This window comes from Physcomitrium patens, chromosome 13, assembly GCF_059467195.1.
Source record: "Physcomitrium patens ecotype Gransden chromosome 13, ASM5946719v1, whole genome shotgun sequence".
Lineage (NCBI taxonomy): Eukaryota > Viridiplantae > Streptophyta > Bryopsida > Funariales > Funariaceae > Physcomitrium > Physcomitrium patens.
The window spans coordinates 9,579,099-9,597,583 of record NC_143422.1 but is presented as its reverse complement, the minus strand read 5'-3'; the positions used below and the strand labels follow the sequence as shown (position 1 = coordinate 9,597,583).

Here is an 18,485-nt window from a genome sequence, read left to right as displayed (position 1 = left end):
TATTATTTAATAAAAGATAAAAATTATAATAATACAAAACTTAAAATAATATTCTAATAAGCATGACTTATCATCTTGGAATTTGATAGTATTGATGTTGAAGTTCAATCACTATTTTTACTTGATTGATGAATCTTTAAAACTTTGATTTTGTACCATCAAATTTTTTAAGCAAGATAATTTTTGGTTTTCTAAAGCTTGAACAATATTCAAGTGTAGGAAAAATAATATGCTTTGGTGTAGACATTGAAGTAGCTCTAATCATCTCTATATCTTTACTTCCTACCAATCTTATTACTCATTGTCATAGTAAATTGAATTAATACATAATAAGCATTAATTCCTTCTATATCTTCACTTCCTATCAATCTTATTACTCCTTGTGGTAGTAAATTGAATTGATACATAGTAAGCATTAACTCCCTTAATTGCTCTATCATTTTTATTATTGCATTTTTCTTTTTAACAAGCTTTGCCATCATTATACAATAGAAAAGTAGATATCTAATATTTTTAAGGTAAATAGAAGAAATTACTAGACAAAAAAGAAATCTAAAAATAATATCAATTTAAAAGTGGATAATCTACAATTTCTAATATACTTACATCTTATCAAGAGAAAGAAGTAATTTACTTTTGATTAAAAAATAACAAAGCTTTGATATTATAAGTATATATTTGTCAATCTATCAAGGATAAGAACTCAAAGAAGATACATAAACAAGTGTAATAAGTATCAAAAAAATATGACTAAATGATAATAAAAAAGTATGTATATTCAATAAAAAATTAGAATAGCTATTGCCAAATCTTAGAAATCTAAAGACTCTTGAAACTAGACTAGAAAGAAGAAAGGAGTTGATAAGAGTGAAGAAGACTTTATTCTTATCTTTATATATACTATCTAATTAAAATCTACATGACAATGTTTTATAGGACATTCAACACATGTCCAATTTGTAAGACATATGTCTTGACTTGTTAGGCAAGTTTCTTATACATGTACCATATGATTAGCTTGTACCACAAGCTATCAATATATATCACACATGGCTAACTTATTAGTCAAGTGTTCAACCTATCAACTACATATAGACATGTATAAAGATGAAACCACATCTATGAAGCTTTTAGGGAGTTTTTCTATAAGACATTATTAAATTAATTTTATTTTATATACTTCTATCTATTTATCTTATTTAGATAATTATAAATATAAATATATATATATATATATATATATATATATCATAACAATAAATTATATATATAAGTAATAATTTGACATCTTCTTAGCTAAAGATTTTGTGGTCCTTATAACTATTATTACAATAAATTTGAATATTTTTTAGATATTATATTCTTAATACAACTTACTATTCAAGTTATACTACCCTATTTTATTATTATAGATTTCTTTAAATATATTTCAGAGCCTATTATTATCAATTTTTAAATTTTTTTTTTTGAGTTAATTTCTATATAATATATTAGACCTTAATAGTGGATGTAAAAAAATCATATTCTTCCATTATATTCCAAAAGTTTAAGTAACTGATGAATGCTAATTATTTTAACCAATATTACTTCTTAGAGACCAAATCACTAAAAATCTTATAACTTGAAATAAGATTGTTGTAAATACAATCACAAAATCTTAACTTTTATTTGCATTTGGTCCTTGTCCTACTCTTTTTAGATTTTTAATGCTATAAATTTCAAAGATAAGTACTTATGATAGTTGAGCATACATTCTTTGATAATTTTTTTTCTATAAAAAAAATGGTTATAACATTATTAAAATCTAAAAACTCAAAAGTAACTTCACAAAAATCTACAATAAGTTTTTGATTTTTATTTAAGTATAATTTAAATAATATAATTTTAAGATATAAAACCATATATTATAATATATTTTTTTATCAATCCTATCAATTTTTAAGGTCTTTTTGTTTAATTATCTAGACTTGAATTCCATAAAGTTGTGTTACATAAAAACCAACCTAAGAATGGATTAAACATCTAGTTATAGAAGAGTTTGAGCTTACTATGTTCATCTAATCAATATTCAATGAAATTCTTAGAATAGACCATCTTTGTAATTTCTTTGAGTTTAATTTTATATATTTGTGGAGTAGAAAACATAAGCTTAAATTGCTGCCATAAAAATTTGAAAATATTAAATTTATTAACATGTGCTATAAGATTTTTAAAAGTTATAATATCAAATAATTGATGATTATTACATGAATTTTTAAAATTCAAACATTACAAAATTTTAACATAAAACTTAAAAGATATAGAGTAAAAATCATCTCTATTATATAAATTGGCTATGGCTTAAAAAACACTAATCAATGACTAAACTAATAAGCTTACATGTATAACTATTGCAAGAGTATTCTTATATTAGGATACTTTATCCATATTTATCTCTTCTTTATATGATTAAGCTTTAATATTTTTAATATTTTTTTAAAATAATTAGATATAATAGATTTTTAAAATTTTATTCTTCTTATTTAAATTCAAAAAATCTACATGGTAGCTTTTTTTTCATTGAATTTCAATGTTGTAAACAATTCTACTCTATTTGCTAAGTCTTTATTGTTTATTACTATTAGTAGCTTCGGGCTCCTAATAATTTCACAACAATGCAAGTTAGCCTGCCTCTTATAACCATTTTTTCTTTCTTTATTTTGTAACCTTCTTTTCTTATCTTTTAGTCAAACAAGTCTTTTCATTTAACAACATTTTTTTCATTGTCATTCACATCCACTAAATTTGGCCTTGTTGACTTAGATTCATAATTCAGATCAATTTTTTCTTATTATAGCTTTAGAAAATTATCTACAAGTTCATAATTCTCATTCCTTACACATTCATCATCCAAGTTTTTTTTATATTATTCTAAATATTGAGTTGGGATATGACTAACTCTACAAATAAATTATTTGTGAATAAATTGGCATAAATTTTGCAAGATGCAAAAGCTTCTCATTATCTTTTTTAGTATATTTTGTCTATACACATCAATGTCTAAAAATTTAATTTATTGCCTTAGTATGATAAATAAAAATTTTATTTATTTATTTCAAATATTTTCTTTAAAAAAATAAAAATTAAGAATGTAATATTCTAAACACAATCTTATGATAGAAAAACAAAAGCCGCTATTCTAAACTTGAACATCAACAACTTACAAAAAATACAATGAAGGATAAAGATGAATTCTAAAATACTCAAAATTATCTTACAAGCCATTTTTAGGCCATCTTTCTTTATTCCCAACTTAACCCTCACCATTGTTATTCTTCTTCATCTCCTCTTCATTCTTCATAATATAAATAGTTTCTTTCTTAGTAGTTTCATATAACATAAATATTAATAGTAGTAAGTTGTATGGTGTGGCTCTAGGACAAGGTAAGAAGTAGTTGATATAACAATAATAACAATTGATCTAAAATTTATCTTTATTTCATTAAGTTCAACAAGTTTAAGGACATCATTAGAATTTATTCTATTAACAAATAATTAATTGAATGAACAAAATATCACAACTTTAAAATGATATTCTAAAAAATAAATGCTAAAGATTTGTATATACAAAATTAAAATTTAATTGCATTAGTATTTTTTAAAATTAATTCAAATATAATAATAATAATAATAATGATAAATGATATATAAAACTAAATATATTTAAAATATATAAAATAAAATAAAATAATTATCAAAAATGTAAGAAGACTTGTAAATCAAAACATAAACATAATTAAAGATAAAGTTGATAAGGTCAAGTTTAACTTTGCATTTATTCATGAACACATATATTGAAAGTCTAAAAGCAATTATTAAATTTGTTTCAATTGAGATATAAGGTTTAATATTAGAACTTTAGAAGTATTGCTATAGATATCAAATCTCATAGTAATTAAAAACTCATGATTATAAAATAAATCATGGTTCAAATAATAATATAATCAAATGATTATCATCAATACCTAACTTATTTTTATAACAATCCATTCAAGTACCTATTAAATATGTACTCTAAGATTAAGATACGATTAATACAAAACGTGTTTTTGTACCATATATTTTTTTACTTTTAGAAACTTACAGAATGTGCAAAACCAAGCTTGTTCTTTGCAGAAATATCATTACTGAAAAATGTGCAAAAATGTTCATATAAAATGAAAATAAAAATAAATAGATATATATAGAGAGGGAAATATTTTAGATTTTTTTGTGACAGCATATTTTTTGAATATGTCCATCTAAAAGGCATTTTAGAGATGTCATTCAAACAAAGATGTTGTTTATAAAAAAAAATTGGGATTGACAATCTGAAAAAAGGAAAAAATAAAATAAAATTATATATATATATATAAGTAAGTAACCATCACAAAACCAAATAAAATTCAATTACAAAATTCCTAACGTATAAAAAAATTCTCATACAACAGTTCTGTTAGCAAATGTATCAAAAGGAAAAGCTAAAATCTCTTGAGCATTTTAACTTGATTAAATTTAATCATGTGACCTTTTAAATGGTACCCTCTCTCCACCTCAACTTTTATTTTTATTTTTATTTTATATATATATATCTATTATACTGTGAGACAAATACAAGCGATAAACAAGAGGAGTCAAAAAAAACCCTCCGTGATTGGTTGCATGCCTCACTGTTTTCATCAAAAAACTTTCATCAAAAGTGAACCAAAACTTAGATTAATTGTAAGTTAATTGTAAGTTAATTGACATTAACGTGTTGTTTCACGATGTTTCCAAAGAGGGAAAGCATGCGAGAACTTTGGTAGAACAAAACTCATGCGTGAATAATTCAGGGAGCCTAAGGAATCGGGCAATCGAGCACCAGCTGTGAGGGGCGATGAGCGTTGAATTTTGCGAGGTGCATCATTTTACGAGGCCCACGGATACTCGAACGAAGTTTGAGGCGGAAAGGTTTAAGATGAAAGTTGAGGAGCCGTTAGTCCCTGCGGCAACTTGATTGTTTGTAAAATGGTTGCAAGGGATACAGATTTTTAGTTTCCTACTCCACGAAGATCCGATCCAAACTGATTGAAAGTCAAAAATAGAGGGAGGATCTGCTTCGTCGTAAGCACTCCTAATATTGTCGAAGCATCGCTTGAACATGCAGCTTTCAAGATATTGTTAGGGTTCAGTTGCATGATCATTCTGGAGCTAATGGACATTGAAGAATTTTTCTCCAAGAGTTGATCATTCTCAGAGCAGAAGCACTGCATCGTCGACAAATCTGGTCTGCAACTGCCAGCATCGGACACTGTGTCAAAAATTTGTGCGGCCAGTTCTCACTAGAAATCAAAGTGTTTACACTTGTTAGTTCAATAATGCCTGGCCATGCGAGGATTTTTCTAATAAGGCCCCGGCTATTCTATATTTCCGATGTGTTGATTCATTCTTTCTAAAATTCTTCCATGCGCATCGGATTCTTCCATGTGCACGTTCAGTGCAAATTGTAAAAACCATGACGTTGAGCTGTTGTACTTAGCTTTTTTAATTTGTGACCAACTCCGTTTCGAAAATATGCAGTGATAAGTCGAAGGTAGTATATATGATCTAACCAATTATCAGAATGTGATGATAAAAATATGCTGCATGATTAAACACATGGCTGTTCTAAGTAATTGTCCTTCTTGTTCCAATCTTTTCTAGTATATGTCAAATTAGAAGATTTTCACATGTATTTTTTATAAATATAAATCGTAAACTATACTTGCTTCTTTTATTTTCAATTGTCTGGGGATGGAATTTTCATCAGTATCATATAAGTATTTTTCAAAAATTCCAAGATTACAAAAACTGTCTTTTTGATCATTTTATGCTCTTTTTAAAAATCTAAAATATAGCTCACTCACGTAATGTAATCAATTGAGATCTGATCAAATATCAAAATGTGATGATAAAAACATGCTGCACTATTGAACAAATGGCTGTTTTGAGTAATTATTCTTTTTGTTTCAACCAATTATTAAAATAGTACATCCATATGAAATTCGTTAATCTTACAAGACAATCTCTCACATAAAACAGTTCATGAGTCAAATACAGGGATAAAAACGTGGGCAACTGCACGGGTTTCCATTAGTATATATATATACACACACAGTTTGTGGTATTTGTTACTTTGGTGTGCAGAAACAGCACGCAAAAACAAAAGCTTATCCGCTGTGCTGCCACGGAAGCATGTCCAGGTGGCCGCCAGCTCAGCCAAATAGATTCCAAACCGCACCAGTCGTCATCCATCACCCATCCTTATCATCCGTCGTCGTCCGTCGTCGTCCGTCGTCATCCGTCACCATCCGGCGCCATCCGTCTAAATCCTCTCGGTGCCTTTCACACGCGGCAGTCAGTCTCCAGCGTCGCTGTCGTCCCGTCCCGTCTCTCGCTGTTGCTGCTTCCCCTCTTCTCCCGCACTGGATCTCCCGTCGCCTCCGTCATTTCCTCACCGACATCGCGGTAACAGCCTCGCTTGTTTCGTTTCGCCTCTTTTTGGATTCCATTTCGGCGCTCGGTGGGTCCAGAATCGTGCTTTTGTCCAGTTGGGTTCCGTTGATGTTGGGTAGTTGGTAGGGTTGCGGGAGCCGTCGAAAATCGACTCGGAGCTGAAGGGTTGAGCGGGGTCGTGGATTCTGTGTTGCCCAGCGCGGTTGTGAAGTACAGAGGAGTGGCCTTTTGAAGAACAAATTGGAGTGTGAAGAGCTGAGGTGATGGAGATTTCGGAGACGAAGAAGAATCAGCAGAAAAGGAAGAGTGAAGAGTCGTTGCTGGTGTTTATACAGTTTGTGACGTTTTGCTCTTTCTTTCTTGCCATTCTGGGGTACTACATCTCGGTCTGGATCATGCAACGTCAGGCGCCGGTGCACATGTCCCACGTTTGATAGCGATGTCCCAGGACTAATCTGGAGGAAAAGAGGGAGTGGTGTTTGAGTGGATGCAGCTTGATGAATTGTGGTCCTGGAGTAGTTTAGAGCTGGTAAAGCAAGGTTGTGAAATTAATAAAATTCGCACTATGGATGCCAGATTGGTGGTGAATATGGGGCGGGATGGGGTTAATTGTAGTGGAGGCAGGAGAGTAATTTAAGGTCTTTTAAATGAGGTGCTCTTGGTGTGTCTATGCTAGTCTTGGGCGTGCGCCAAATGCTGTTGTCGTGGAATGCATCGAATGCCAACGGGGCAGTTCGAAGGAGGTGATCATGCCTTCTCCTAGTGCAAGGAAAACGCCTGCCGAGCTGTGGGTATGATCTCTTTCGTTGTGTGGATGTTTCTGGAATCGCCCGCAACATGCAGGCTGTGCGCACCAGGATTCTTTTGTAAAGAACGGTGCGATTTGCCGACACTATACTTTACAGTAGGGGTATCCCATTCAGACGTAATCATTGGTAGCTTTTGGAGCGTTTAGGATTTCTGTGTATCACTGAATCACATCTCTCTCACCAGTACAGTAGTTCTTTGTTTTACATGTATGTAGATGAAGACGCTTATTACGTAATTGATACAGCTCCACTCAATTTTCCTAGTATCCCACTCGTGTTTTGTGTTTATTAGAGCTTTAACAGAACTTACAGTGTCAGTTTTTACATAATGGTATTTAAGTTTTTGGTGGCTTTTAGGAAATAATATGTTCATAGTCAAACATGTCAATAGATGTGAAGTTAGCACAGAAGACGCAGTCATTTTAGTCTCCTTTTGATGTTGGTCTTTGAGTCCGTCTTTGCAAGGAGCCGACATGTATTCGCCTTTAAGTTTGGTCTAAATCTCCATGTTTAAATTTGATATTAATAATTGTTTATATCAACCGTTTCTTCAAATACGAAGGGTTTATTTGCATGCACTCCATTCTCAGGACCAGGAACAGGAGAATAGCAGTCAAACAGTGTTTTTTCTTTGGGAGGTGGGGGAGGGCTGGGGAGGAGCAGACCCTCATAGTTCTCTTCTCCAGTTTCTGGTCCCTGGAATGAGTAAACGTCCTCGAATTTTTTGTAACGATAGATACACAGTGACGGTGTTGTAGCATTCCAATTATGCTTAAATATTTTTAGCTGGCTTGCTGGTTGTACATATGAATTGGGATTCTTCAACAATTGAAGGTGTAATCTAACTTTTTCGGGACACACAGTTACTGCTCCGATTTTAATTACAGTAGATAGTTCACCCAGCATGAATTTAGTTACTATATTGGATGGAGTGCAGCTGGAGCAGTTGAAGCGGCATCAGTCATCAAAAGTTGGAGGACAACCTCAACCTTGGGTTATCCAGAGGTTTGTCTCTAACGAGAGCTAGTCTGTAATACTTTTAAGTTCTCTTTCGACGGCAGAGCTGAAACGATTTTTTGATGTATTTGAATGTAATAGGGTTTTCAAATGTGAATTTACCTAGTATAAGTTCGCCAGTGACTTCTGTGATTGCTCCACTATTATATCTCGTACTCAAGCTTAAAAACTGCGTCTTTTTCTTGCATTTCAATGTGCTAAGTCTATTCGAGTGTTCGATTGTTTTGTCGATCTTTTGCAGAATTCTAGTAAACCAAAGAGACGTAGTATTGCTGTCTCGTGCACCACGAGCCGCTCTATCTGCTGGTATCAATTCACTAGTTGATAATGAAGACAACTCTTGGTTTCGCCCGCTACGAAGCCGCAAGGAAAAGGCATCGTATTACTAGTTACGTCTGGGGTGTCTAGAGGTACCACTTGGTCTCATTTCTATTTATTGGACGAAGTCAGTAGTTAATGGAAATTTCTACTTTCTGGAGATAGTGTATTGACGTCAATTGGTTGCCTTCGTTCTCCAGGATTTTTCTTCAATTTCTCAGGATGAAACTTGGTACAGTGAAGATTCTCATCCTCTGGGCCACTCTTGACGGTAAAGTCAATTGAATGACCAAAACTTCGTGTGTTTTTTTTTTTTTTTTTTTTTTTTTTTTTTTTATTACGATCGCAAAAAAATCCAGTTACTCGAAAGTAATGATAATTATTTTTTTCTTTTTCTTTTTTCTTTTTCTTTTTTGGTGTAATCTGACCTTGGAATTCCATTTTTTAGGTTCACAACTGAACTTGCATTGTCCAAAATCAGCAGTGTCCAAGAAGTGCTAATTGGTAATTCAAATTGACAGACTTCGAGAGTTTCCGTTCAAAGTTAAGTGTCAACGATCAGGAAAAAACACCAAAATCCGAATTTTATCATATTCAGTCAGCTTCCCTGTTTTGGAGCTGACGTCATGGAGTTCTTACGAAGACCACTATTCAAATAGATTCATGCTCGGATCCGGATCTGTGCCATGACCCAGCTGGTTTGAATCCACGTTACTGTTAACTATGTGCGTTTGCTATTCATGCAATACAATATGTAACAAATGCAACATCGTCCGTATTTACGATTTTGTCCTCCGAAGCGCAGTTCTAAGATGCAACCATTCCAACGTGGCCGTTGCAATGTCCTTGTCGACAATGTGGGACCCATCCAACAAATTTCTTCTTGTTTAGTCGTGTATCTTGTTTTGTCTATTGTCAGGTGACAGGTGTGCCGCCCTCAGTAACCTCACCTAAAAGTTGCTAAATGCTATTCAGTATTGTCTTGTCAGGTTTATAGGTTCTATCCCTGCCAGAATGGGTTCACCTAATAATGCAGAAACAATTTTCTTCCTAGAAACAGATTCATGTTGATTCAGCACGTCTGCGTCTGTCATGTCCATTTACAGTGGTCATTATGAAAATCCTCATGTATGTTGGCCTGCAGCACCATCCAGCTGCAGCTCCTTAGCTACTTCACAGCTTGAGGACGAACCTTCGTCGTGACTACTACGTACGCCAAAGAATTAATCGAGGGCTACGGAGTCTCTTGGATTTCTGCCAGGAAACCTATTACGCAATCAGTGAAGGTTGGTGAAGATGATTGCATCAGGTTCAAAAAACTAGTTTGGTGCCCTCTTGGTGTGATTTGAAAGCATCCGCTTCAAGACAACTTATCTGTCTTTTAAAGGGGCCCATGAGCCATGTCGGCACCGCTCTGCCACTCGCTTTTTACTATAAAAAGTTATCGTTGTGAGCAATTCTAAACATTTCCTTGACAGACGAAAAAAACAAAAAACACGGTCACAATGAAGACCTCATTCCTGTTCCCACCCATCCCCTCCCCCCTATCATCGCAACTGCCACACACGCAGCCATATGATCCTCCCCACTTTTATCATGCAAACTCCTAATTATGTGATAAGGTCAGGAGGGCTCCTCCACATACGTTCCGGTCCGTTCTTTCCCACTAAAAAAATCCACACACCCACTGGGCCAGAAAAAAAAAAGTGTCCAAACCCATCCTCTCTCTCTCGCTCTCCCTCTCCACTTTTGTGTGCCATAATTTGTGTTCCAGCTTCCAGGGACCTTTTATCCCTTTCCCGCTCTCGCAACTCATGTTACAAAACCCCTCACTCCCAACATCGAAGCTCAAACAAAAGCTTCTGGAATCACTGAACGGTGATGGATCTGAGCTGCGATAGGATCCAGCACTCACCCACCCACCGAGAGATAAACGCACCTGACGGCTCCTCGTCGCAGCTTAGGGAGTTGGAGCTGCGGCAATGGGGTCCCGGCGTTAACGCACCGCACCCAGGCAATCTGTAGGGCCCAGCCCACGCGGGCGTGAGGCAATAGACACCTCCCCCAGCTACGATTCTCCCCATGAGCGACCTGCTAGATTCGGCGTTATAGTTGCAGCAAAGAGGAGGAGGGTCGATAGTGAGGATTTGCAGGAAGGGATTTTTTAGCTACTTACTATAACAGCAGCTTCTAAGAATCTCTGCGCCCTTCGATCGCAGGAGTGGTGGTGCATGGATAGATCTCAAGCTTCTTTTTCGTGGGAGGTGCCTCGACCCGTCTGGGCCCCGCGGCTGCTTCTTCGGCGCCTTCCCCAGTCGGTGCAGCTTTTTCATTCATCCATCTATCCATTCACGGGCTTCGTTCGTCTCATCCCTCATCTGTTCCATTTTCCGTCCATCAACTTCACGGCCTCGTTCATTTGTTCCCTCCTTCATTCATCCATTGGAGATCAACCTCGTGCTGGTTTATTAGTGTCGGGTTTCGCTGAATTAGTAAGGATTTAATTAGTATATTATTGCGGGTTAGATCATGGGGTGAATTCCATTTGTTGATATTTTTTTTGCATTGTTTGTGTCTGGTTTCGTCCATCTGTTTTAGGATACAGACTTCTCTCTCTCTCTCTCTCTCTCTCTCTAGATATATATATATATATATATATATATATATATTCCCATCATATTAACTCTACATGCACCAATGAGAATTCTGTAGGTCTGTATGCAAAATGACAGCTTTCAAGGTTAAATTTAGAATAAGAAGCTTCATGCAAGTGCACAATACATTTTTACGTTAGATATCAAACTTGGGTCTGGAATTCAAGAAAACTTGAAACTAGAAGCAATACAAGTCATCAAAATTGTTGCAACTTGTTATCACTTTCATCAAAAATTTAATATTTTGAAATATCACATGGTAGTTTGAGATATCATCATGGGTGAAATATCACCCAAAAACCTCAAGTCTGAATCTCCTTAATGTTTCAAACAATGGTTTGAATGAATAATGGAATCAAATAATTTAAGCTATGTTCTTCATTTTATTTCCTCTTTTATTGGTATTGAATCAATACATTGTACACATTCATGTATGTGTGTACATGACAAAAACTTTGTGACTTCTCAATTGTACAGCATAGGTTCCTACCAGAAGTGATTTCAAGCACATAGAATAGCTTTGCTTATTGGAATTAGCATAACAAATATATTTGTGTTAAAAAACTTATTAAAACACGATAAAATTTCACCAGAACCAAGTTATTAAATCAACCAACCTACTGGTACAACTTAGTAATTTCTTTAACAAAGGTATCAGTCCAACAGAATTATTGATGTAACCAATGGGTTAGTAGTAGTGTCAAGTATGTGCCACTTATTATGTAACTATTGCAATGCAGTTTTTTTATTATTACACCTGTTTAAGTAGTTGAACTAATAACATAGACCCACTTACAATGCAATGAAAAAGGCAATAGTAGTGTAGTTCAACAACAATACGGCAGTGACACAAATCAGCATCCTGTAGGAGCATGGAGTTAGAATCTGCTGACTCAGCAACAATGTATAATAATAAATTATAGCAGGTGGACCCTATTGTCTTTCACTGTATGGATCAAAGGAAAATGAATGTGTATGAGATGATAAATTGAATAGTGGACTGGATTAAAGACTTTTATGGCATCATTCCCATAAACATATTATATTTAATGAAAAGAATAAACAATTCATGGCAAGGAGAAAGAAAGCTGACGTAGCCACTCATTGTGCTGTCCAATAAATCAATTTGTACTCCAAAAACATTTCTCCAGTAGTTGCCAGCCATGTAGAGTTAGATTATATCATCTATAATATTAAAAAATAAACAAGAAAAATCGTATATTTTGGAGAAATAACCAATGTTGGAGTTCACAATATGAAAAGATCTTGTTTTTTCATATTAACATGACAAAAAATTCATTGAATATATATATAATTTTGTTATATTTTGCTTAATTCTGTTGGTTGCAATGCACATACAGTAGGGTTCAACTAAACTTTACATACTAGAGAATAAAAATACAAAAATGAATACTGACCATTATTGAAAAGCCAACATAGAAAATTTTCTAATAAGATTATTGTGAGAGATTTGCTTCTATGTGGTAGAAAAGGTTATTGTGTGTTAGTTTACATAAACTGACAAAAAGCCCCTATTTTTAATCAAATGAAACCACATCAAAACATACTACATTTCAATAATTTTCTGCAATTTTTTCTGAAGCTTCATATATGTTTCTATATATGAAAATGAGTGTTTCTTAATGAACAATACTTCTTTAACCATGTTCTTTAGAAAGACCTAAACAACACTTACAAATAACATTTCAATGTATGTTTCATTTCAAGATCCTATATATGTACATATATATATATATATATATACCCATCTGAAGGATTGAACCATCTAAGCCTGAGGGGTTTCAACAGCAGAGACTTTTAGGGTATAATACTTTTTAGGTTTTGAAAAGCTTCTAGACAATACCACCTAATAGAATGGCGCCCTTATATCCTTTTGGAAGCTTCTAAACAATACTTCATAATTGAACAAGGCTCTATTATTTGTTTATTTATTTATTTTGATGTTTTACTCTTCTCAAATGTGCATTCACAGGGGTATGCTCATGCTCATATGTCCCATGATCCCATTAATGCTGCAACTGTAGCACAGTTTGGTGTTCCCAATTTCATATCAACCCCCATTTCTCTCTCATACATAACAATAAATCTAATTCTGTACATTGAATTTTACGAGCATAAAAATTAAATTATGTGTAATTCGGTTTGGTTTGCAATGGATACTTGAAAAGAAATTGGTCGGCACATTGTCATGTACATGTACACATGAAGAGTTAGGATTCCAAGGCAAGATGGCACATGGCCCTTGTTCACTCTTTTATGGGATCATTTCCCATACATCCAGACATGGATGAGTGGATGGATGGATGGATGTGGGTGGGTGAGTGGATGGATGTATGGATGGAAGCTTCTAGAAGCTTCTGGAACTCAACTTCTTGAGGCAGGCAGTTCAAGAGAATCAGTGAACCATGCCACATGTCAAGATTCTAGAGTTCCAAGTGCAAAGTGCCCAACAAGCTTGAGTCTTATTCTTCATGGGAACAAACACTTGTGGCACTATTTCTTCTTTCTTTTATTAATATCTATATATCTATATATATATGTATATATATATATATATATGTGTGTGTGTGTGTGTGTGTGTGTACAAGTTACGTAATTAAAATTTAAAAAATTAGTAAGGTGATGAAATGATTCAGATACTTAGAAATGTCATTGCACTTCATGCACAAGCATGATAACCATGATTAAAAAGTAGGGAATTGGTTTTTGATTATATATATATATATATATACATATACATATATTAAAGAATTCAATGGATCTCAAAAGTCTGTTTTTATTGCTTATGAAACTGGGTGATATCAGCATGAAGGCATCTTTTTACAGAAAGTATACAAACAAAAAAGAATACCACATTAATTGTGGAAATGGCCCAATTCTGTCATCTTGCAACTTCTAGACACATTGATGTTTGATTTGGTAGTTAGTATAGCTTTTAAGTTCTTTACCTATTCTTCTTTTTAAAAATGGAGTTGAAGAATTTAGCATATTGTTTGTAGTCTTTAATTTTTTAAAACTTCAAATAATATTTAATAATATTATTAAAATCTATGTGTCTAAAAAGTATATATTTATTTATTATTAAGAAAAGAAAAGAAAAATTACTATCAAATGCGAAGCAAGTCTTTCACAAAAAAGTATATAGAAGTTGTTTGTTTTTGTCTGCATATTATATATGTGAATAAATATGCATGTGTACATACCTAACATTTCTATCTATGAAGTATACTTGAAATTTTAGCACCAAAACTTGAAGGATTCGAACACTTTTTTAATTACTTTAATGTGTATGATCTGATGTATGTTTGTAACTAAAATGTATTCACAAAGAAAAATCATCAATTTAAACTTAATATTCTCTAAGAATGAAACAAAAATAAGAAGTGTTATAACTATAATATGATTTTACAACTGTTTTCTTTTTTAATAAAAGAAATAAAAGAAAAGCTAAACTTTTTCGTACATGGATTTAAGTGCACATCTTTTTCTAAAAATAATTGGTACTTGATATAAAAAGTGAAACAAAAAGGTTAACAAAAACAGTACAAGAAGTAGCAAAATATTATTTGTATATCTAATTTTAGTTTTACTTCATTTTTTTGTTTTATTTTGAACATACTATAGATTATAATATAAAAGATGTTTAAAATACATATCTAAATATCAACTAATTAAATATTAAATATTTATTGAGTTTTATTTTTTAAGATTGAATGATTTAAAAAGATATAACTAAAGAACTCTTTTGAGATTGTTCATAGTTTTGAAACGTGAGAATATCAAATGAAAATATTGATTAGGACTTGATTCAATACAAGAATGCTTTGTTTATACAGGAAATTCATATGTTTCACACTGTAATCAAACAAAGATGTGACAACAAAATTGAAAGTTTACTATATAACTTTTAGTTCTCTTTAATATTCATGATACGCTCATGTCATATAATATTCTATAATATGTTAAATTTTAGAAAAAGGAATACAAAAATTGAAACTTCAAACATAAAAGTTTGTCATCCAAATGGAATAAATAAAAATAAAATTATAAGAATAAAACCACACATATCAATGACATGGATTTTAAAAAGTTGAGGGAAAAATATGCTAATGTGAAATACAACCCATATATGCAGATATACACAATGTTCCAAATTATTAGATGTATTGTATTGTCACGGACACAAAATACAGACTTGATATCTACCAAGAAGTTCAAGAAGAATTGGCAAGAACTAGATTAATCATATGAATACAAGAACAACACCAGAGAGGTGAGCTAGAGCTCCAAGAGATGTGTTGTCCAGACTGAAGAACTCTTCAGCCTCGATCCCAATATATACTCCTATTTAGGAAGCTTCTCAAGCAACTTCTACCAACTAGGAAGCTTCTAGAAGGTTCCAGAGACTTGCTTTTAGAAGGTTCTAGAAACTTATCTCTAGAAGGTTCTAAGGACTATGTCCCTAACATCTTCTACCAACTAAGAAGCTTCTAGAAGGTTCCAGAGACTTGCTTCTAGAAGGTTCTAAAAGCTTGTCTCTAGAAGGTTCTAAGGACTATGTCTCTAACATCACCCCCTCCTTTAGCTTCGAGGTCTCTGAGAAGCAATGTTGTTATCAATCAGTACCAACGCAAGAAAATGAAGATCTGTCGCATAATGTCTGCTATGAACTCCAACTGTTGTTCACGAGGTAAGTGGTTCATCGGCCCTTGAAGCCAACGGTAGTGGCCCACTCCTTCAACTTCTGACCAAGCATGAACTTCCGTGTCTTCATTGTGAAATTATCCTACAAATATGCCTTCTGGTTGACCATGGTAAGCAAGTTCGGACTCAAATACAATCACCAGTGATCGGTTACTTGGTATCCTCCGTTGTCGTCGTGGTGCAGGTGGTTCTTCATCTCGGGGTCGCCTTCGTGAACTAGTTCGTTGACATAATCTAACTGGCATAGTATCTATCTCTTGGCTATCCATATCAGAAGATCAAACTATGGCTACTGAAAAAATTCTATTTTATCTTGGAGAAAATAACTACATCAACTACGAATTTTGGTGGTGCTCTCTCCCTTTCTTATATTCTTGGGTGAGCAAGCTTCAGAAAGAAGCTATCGTCGAACCGGCTTAGGTTTATGAGGATGTTGTTGATAAAACTCTTGTACCTTTTGCGACGCACTGGTGAGATTTTCAGCTGGCTCCCACGTTCGCTCATTAATGTCGTAGCCGCACCATTGAACAAGATACTCCAACTTGCCCCACCTTCGCCGAGAATCCAGCACCTTTTCAACCTCGTATTCCTCGTGGTTCTCGATCTCAATACTAGGTGGCGGACATTGCACTCTTCCACGAAAAGATGACTCTCGATAAGGCTCCAACAAAGAAACATGAAAGATTGGATGTACCTTCATAGAAGCCTGTAATTCCAGACGGTACGCCACTGGATTGATTTGCTTTTGGATGATAAATGGTCCCAATCTTCGATAGTCCAACTTATCACATGGTCGCTTGGTCTTGATATTCCGTCGAAGAAGCCATGCTTTATCTCCAATTTTCAAAGTAGGTGCTTGATTCCGAAATCTATCTGTAGACACCTTGTAGGATTCTTGAGCGGATTGTAATTGAAGCTTCAACGTATTTTGAAGCTCTGATAGTTGTTTCGCAAATCTTTCAGCTGCTGGATTGTTATTTGTTGATGGACTCAATAAATCAAGCTTTGGATGATACCCATAGTTGGAAAAGAATGGTGTGTATTGAGTCGACGCATGAAGGATGTTGTTATATGCAAACTCGACTAGCGGCAGATATGTCATCCAATCCTCTTGCTGATAGTTGATGTTGCATCGTAAGTATTGTTCCAAGACTTGATTCACCCGTTCCATTTGACCGTCAATTTGAGGATGAAAAGCCGAAGAAAGTTTGATATCCACCTTCAGTATCTCAAAGAGAGATCTCCAAAACTTTGATACGAATTGGGATCCTTGATCTGATACGATATCATCTGGTAGTCCATGATATTGATACACATTATCGAGAAAGAGCCTTGTTGTGACTTCACTGGATGATGTCTTCTTGCAAGGGACAAAGTGTGCCATTTTTGTAAGCCGATCTACTACGACAAAGATGCTGTCAAATGAGTTCGATGATGGCAGGTCCGTGATGAAGTCCATGGAAATTGAAGACCATGGTCGACGTGGAATCGGCAATGGCTGTATGAGTCCATAAGGGCGATGCCGAGGATTCTTGGATCTTGAACAGATGTCGCAGGAGAGGGCAAAATCTTTCACATCCTTCCACATTTGGGGCTACCAAAAATCTCAAGAAATAAGCTTCAAGGTCTTGTTGAATCCAAAATGTCCCGTAGTTGGAAAATCGTGGTAAGATTGAAGAACTCAGAGTCGTGTTGGTCCTTTTGGGATATATAACCACTCTTCAAAGTATAAAAGATCTCCCTCCACCTTAAACTTGTCGTCATTGGCACGCTGCTTAATATCAATGGCTACTGAATCTTCAATGGTTACAGCACTACCTGATTCAGGAAGTCAGCATCAATTGGCATAATAGTGGCGCAAAGTTGAAATTACTCTGGCTTCAACAATATCGTACATTGTTGATCAAACGCTGCATCTCCAGCCTATGGTACAAGATACGATCTCCTTGATAAGGCATCAAATAGTCCTTGCTGCTTTACAGGTCGATAAGTGATAATAAAATCGAACCTAGATAGCAACATACTCCATCGAGCTTGACGTCAATTTAGAACTCGAGCCGACATGAAATACTCCAAATTCTTATGATCTGTGTATACGGTCACTGGATGTGCAGCTTCTTCAAGAAAGTGACGCCATTCTTGGAAAGAATCCACTATAGCAAGAACTTCCTTATCGTGGATCTCATAATTGATTTCAGCAGCAGAGAACTTTCGAGAATTGAATGCAACCAGATGGAGCTTCTTGTCTTCTTCCATTTGTGAAAGTACAACTCCCAAAGCAAAATCCGAAGCATCTGTTTTTAAATAGAAGGCCTTTGTAAAGTCTGGATTTACCAAGATTGGAGCCGTAGTAAATGCGATCTTCAGGTTTTGAAACGCCTTCTCTGCTAGAGGTCCCCATTCCAGCTTATCCTTGCATGTCTACCGAGTAAGAAGAGCAGCAACTTGAGAGTAATTCTTGATAAAGATC

General features: G+C 34.3%; 1 protein-coding gene and 1 long non-coding RNA gene across 4 annotated transcripts; one reads left to right on the top strand and one right to left on the bottom strand.

The window, feature by feature from the left end:
- Positions 1 to 6,399: 6,399 nt before the first annotated feature.
- LOC112290793 (uncharacterized) lies at positions 6,400 to 9,418 on the top strand. Of its 3 annotated transcripts, none has more exons than XR_002972262.3 (6): positions 6,400 to 6,826; positions 7,169 to 7,283; positions 8,239 to 8,306; positions 8,560 to 8,728; positions 8,837 to 8,907; positions 9,085 to 9,418. XR_002972262.3 is itself a non-coding variant. In XM_024537482.3 (5 exons), exons 1-4 carry the CDS (start codon positions 6,756 to 6,758, stop codon positions 8,705 to 8,707), a joined length of 402 nt encoding a protein of 133 aa, XP_024393250.1. In that variant the 5' UTR covers positions 6,556 to 6,755; the 3' UTR covers positions 8,708 to 8,728; positions 8,837 to 8,931. The 3 variants fall into 3 exon arrangements, 1 of the variants encoding a protein (XP_024393250.1); XR_002972263.3 differs by having other exon boundaries at positions 6,456 to 6,826; positions 9,158 to 9,418; XM_024537482.3 differs by lacking the exon at positions 9,085 to 9,418 and having other exon boundaries at positions 6,556 to 6,826; positions 8,837 to 8,931.
- A 145-nt stretch (positions 9,419 to 9,563) lies between these two features.
- On the bottom strand, positions 9,564 to 10,831 carry LOC149987934 (uncharacterized). Its single transcript, XR_016506051.1, has 2 exons — positions 10,576 to 10,831; positions 9,564 to 9,890 (listed from the first exon to the last, which is right to left on the bottom strand). It is a non-coding gene; the product is annotated as an uncharacterized LOC149987934 (long non-coding RNA).
- Between the last annotated feature and the right edge of the window lie 7,654 nt (positions 10,832 to 18,485).

What these genes read in the sequence shown, in the direction of transcription:
- LOC112290793 (XM_024537482.3), top strand. Translation starts at nt 6,756, where the DNA reads ATGGAGATTTCGGAGACGAAGAAGAATCAGCAGAAAAGGAAGAGTGAA. An exon ending in AAACGCCTGCCGAGCTGTGG is followed by an intron (nt 7,284 to 8,238) that starts GTATGATCTCTT and finishes GATGGAGTGCAG; the next exon opens with CTGGAGCAGTTGAAGCGGCA. An exon ending in CAACCTTGGGTTATCCAGAG is followed by an intron (nt 8,307 to 8,559) that starts GTTTGTCTCTAA and finishes GATCTTTTGCAG; the next exon opens with AATTCTAGTAAACCAAAGAG.